This window comes from Uloborus diversus, chromosome 3, assembly GCF_026930045.1.
Source record: "Uloborus diversus isolate 005 chromosome 3, Udiv.v.3.1, whole genome shotgun sequence".
Lineage (NCBI taxonomy): Eukaryota > Metazoa > Arthropoda > Arachnida > Araneae > Uloboridae > Uloborus > Uloborus diversus.
The window spans coordinates 55,756,749-55,761,103 of record NC_072733.1 but is presented as its reverse complement, the minus strand read 5'-3'; the positions used below and the strand labels follow the sequence as shown (position 1 = coordinate 55,761,103).

General features: G+C 34.1%; 1 protein-coding gene across 1 annotated transcript; it reads left to right on the top strand.

Annotated features, from left to right (window-relative positions):
• The first annotated feature begins 329 nt into the window (after window positions 1-329).
• Window positions 330-2,676, top strand: LOC129218372 (probable ATP-dependent RNA helicase DDX43). The gene has a single exon (XM_054852616.1). The coding sequence runs from the start codon at window positions 410-412 to the stop codon at window positions 2,393-2,395; it is 1,986 nt and encodes a 661-aa protein (XP_054708591.1). The 5' UTR covers window positions 330-409; the 3' UTR covers window positions 2,396-2,676.
• Window positions 2,677-4,355: the final 1,679 nt, after the last annotated feature.

Sequence of the window (4,355 nt, the reverse complement as noted above, 5' to 3'; positions counted from 1 at the left end):
TTAAAAATATTTTTTAAATTAATTAAAACGAATTGGATGAATAAAACACAATTTAGGAATGGTTCTTAAGTTCAATTATAAACTAATATACTTAAATCATTAAAAATAAAAAATTGTTTTTGTTAAATGTTTTTTTTTCTTAACTGTATACCATTAATGAAGTAACTTAACTTGATCCGTAACGATTGTATCAAAAGAATTGCTTCATTTTGCTTATCGCCAAATAGGGCGATAAACAAAAGAATCTAGCAACCTTTTTCAAATATGGCGGCTGGATTTCGCTGTATTTAACGGACGGTTAACCGAACGTGTTCTACGGTTCTGAATTGTCAAATATAGGATGAAACTGTGTTGTTAACATTCGTGTGTTGAAAATTTTTTGGAAGCTTCGTTTCTGTTGACGAAAACAATGGAAGATGAATTTTGGGATGATGATCCATATGATCCTTCTTCAGCACAAAGCATCGATTACTCGAAACTGCCCCAATATAAATTTGATGAAAACAATGATCGTCCAAAATCTGAAAGACGTATGCATGAATATGGATCGGAAGAAAAAATATACGATAGAAAATACAATCATGATCGTTCATCACAAATAAGAGGCCGAAGGAGTGATAATTTTTCTAGAAATCGACCAATTGAAGAATCAACAAATATCGATGTTGATTCAAGCAATGTTGGTAAAATAATCGGACGAGGTGGGGCAAAAATTCAAGAATTGCAAAGAGAAAGTGGTGCCCGGATTAAAGTCATGCAAAATAATGATAACGGGAACACTACCTTAGTTCGAATTACTGGTTCAACTGATGCAAGATCAAAAGCAAAACTAATGATTGAAAATCTCACTGCCAGTTTTAATAAGCTAGCCACCGCAGGCTATAATAATAATAATAGTGATTTTAGCATTCCTTATGTATCTACCAATAATTCATCGGAGGAAGCACCTATTGATTGGGATTTGTTAAATCTGAAAAGTGAAGAAGCTAGACGCAAGAGGCTTGCTGCTTTGCCTCCAATAAAAAAAGATTTCTATTTGGAATCGCCAGAAATTGCAGCTCTGAGTTCTATACAAGTTGCAAAAATTCGAGCTGAAAATAATTCCACTAGTGTAGTTGCAGTGGAATCAGAAGATAACAGGCCAATACCTAACCCAGTGCAAACATTTGAACAAGCTTTTAAAGAGTACCCAGAACTTTTACTAGAACTCAAGAAGCAGGGTTTCACCTCACCATCTCCTATACAGTGTCAAGCATGGCCCATCATAATGAAAGGATACGACATGATTGGCATTGCTCAAACAGGAACTGGGAAAACCATAGCTTTTCTTTTCCCTGCATTGATTCATATAGTAGGGCAAGTAACTCCTCGTGAAGAGCGGATAGGCCCCAGTTGTCTTGTCTTAGCTCCTACTCGTGAACTGGCTCAGCAAATTGAAATGGAAGCCAAGAAGTATACTTATCATAACATTAAAAGTGTTTGCGTTTATGGTGGTGGAAATAGAAGGGAGCAAATCGAAGTAGTGACGAAAGGAGTTGATATTGTTATTGCCACTCCTGGCCGCCTGAATGATCTGGTAATGAATAAGGTAGTGAATGTCACTGGTGTAACTTACCTTGTGCTGGATGAAGCTGATCGTATGTTGGACATGGGGTTCGAGCCTCAAATTCGCAAGATTCTGCTTGATGTTCGACCAGATCGTCAAACGATTATGACAAGCGCAACCTGGACTAATGAAATTCAAGAATTAGCTGCCAGATACATGACCAAGCCTCTAAAAGTTAATATTGGAGCTTTCAACTTAGCCGCTGTTCATTCAGTTACCCAGCATGTTATATTTGCTGAGGATGAAAATCGTCGAGATTTGTTGATGGACTTTATCGAGCAGATGGGACCCGAAGACAAAGCAATCGTCTTTGTAGAGAGAAAAAGCATTGCTGATCATATATCAAGTGATCTCATACTACAGAACATTATAGTCCAATCGATACATGGTGATCGTGAACAGTGCGATCGTGAGCAAGCTCTGGATGATCTCAAAACAGGTTACGTTCGCATACTTATTGCTACTGATGTCGCATCTCGTGGTTTGGATATTAAAGATATCACTCACATATTTAACATGTACTTTCCACGTAATATTGAAGAGTATGTGCATCGTGTCGGAAGAACTGGGAGAGCCGGTAGAACTGGGACCGCTATTTCGATTTTTACGAGAGAGGACTGGATGCATGCCCAGGACTTAATTAATATTTTGGAAGAAGCCAACCAATACGTGCCTCAAGAGCTCTTTGACATGGCAAGGCGCTACAGGGCCTGGAAATGTAAAAAAGACGCTGAAGATGCTGCTTGTGGAGGCAGACGTAACAGAGGAAGGAGATCTGGGCGGTTTTAGATGCTTAAACCAACTGAAATTGTTCAAACATTGAACTGTGAGTACTTTTTGAACTTCGAGAGCTTTAAAATCTTGCTGTCTTTCAACCATCTGTCTTCTATCTTTATTTTGTTTTGTTTTTTCAAGTTTTTTCTGGCAATATGTTTCCTTTTTTTTTTCTATTTCATGTTAAAATCTGCTAAATCTACATTGAGAATGTGTTTAAACATTAAGGGAATCATACCTTCGTGGAAATATTTTGTATTCATCAAATGAGAAATAAATGTTTTTTTTATTGTTGATTTCTTTCCTTTACAATATGTTTTTAAAAAATTCTTTTAGAGTTTGTCATAACTTTTGAGGGATGAATATTCTATATAATGAACCCAAATTGTACAGTTGTGCTCAACAAAGTTTCTTCCAGGCAGTTGAATATCAGCACCTGTAATTTAAGAAGACTACAACTTTATTTCTTATACTTTTCATTAAGATAGGAGCAGTAAATTTAATTTCTAGTTATTATTTATAGCTTGTTTAGTTGTCCTCTTAAGGAAAAGAATATAAGTAATCTTTAGAATCCAAGAACACCTATAACATTGGTGCAAATTTTTTTGCAAATACAAATGCAAAAGTGACGACCAGCAACAGGCTCTGGGCCCAACTAGGCTGGTCCTTGTCAATTTACAATCCCCAGTGAAGATCAATGGTCCTCTTAAAATTATCTACTGCTTGAAGAGTCGGAGTCAAACTGATTTTGGGGCAAAGGAGTCAAAGGCTCTAAAATTCCCAGAGTCGGTTATTTTCTCCGACACTGCAACACTGGTGTTTTCATGGTCTTTCAAACTTGCTTTTTTTCGTGACAATGACTTACTAAATGTAGAAAAATGCATTCACTTAACTAAATCTGTTTTTGAATACTCCAAAAAATTTCGTTCTTCTCCCTCTCTTCTATTCCAATGATATGGAACTCCAAGGTCACTGAAACTTGATTTTTATTGTATCTACACTTTTGATACATTTGGGCATGAATTGCTGCATGTGTGGGTAATCTGAAGCACTAATGAGAGATTTTTTAAAAACTTTTATATGCACTGTTATGTACACTAATATTATTTGTACTTATTTTACAAATTACTGCACTGTTACTGTGAAACCCTGTTCGACGGATAAATGGGAGTTTACTGTATTCCAGTTAGATTCTAAAAAAAAAAAAAAAAGAAGCAGCAATTGATTTTGCAAATTACAAACTTAAAAATGAATTTTATCTATATTGGAGTTACTTTTTGCAAATGATAATCTTTTTCTGGAACTTATATATTCACTATTAAATGGTAGTTTTTTTTTTTTTTGGTTTTTGTGAAATAATGAATTCTTTAAATAGAAATTTTTATCTATGATTTAGTGCAACCATTTCATCTGCTGGAATGGAACAAATATTTTTTTTTATTGTTTAATTCAGTTTAACTAAAATGTCGAAAACACTTTTAAAACTTTTTCTTTTTTGTTTAAGGGTACAATGGATAATGCGAAAAACTGACCAAAAAACATCAATTCGTACTATTTTTACAGAAGTTATAAGCTGTTCTGTCAGTGGGACATTTTATATTTTGTGAACAAATGTTTCATTTAAATGCAAATGTCTCATAATCGTAAAATTTCAATTCATGTGTTTCTTTCAAATGCTCCCTGCAGATCAAGATTTGTTTAATTACTTTTGAGTTATTTTTTTCAGATTGATAATGAGATCCAAAAAAAAAAAAAAACTGGGGAGCAAATTTTTAATACCATCATTTTTTTTTTTTTGACTTTTTTCAGAAAAATTCAAAATTTTAAGAAAAACTTTGTTTTTGACACTTTTTGAACAAAATATTGTGGTTAATGAAATTTTGCTCCCCAAGTTTTCTTTAAATATGAAATATGCATCTAGGAAAAGAGATAATCAAGTTAAAAAAAAAATTGATGGTCATGGAGTGATTTTTGT

What these genes read in the sequence shown, in the direction of transcription:
- LOC129218372 (XM_054852616.1), top strand. Translation starts at nt 410, where the DNA reads ATGGAAGATGAATTTTGGGATGATGATCCATATGATCCTTCTTCAGCA.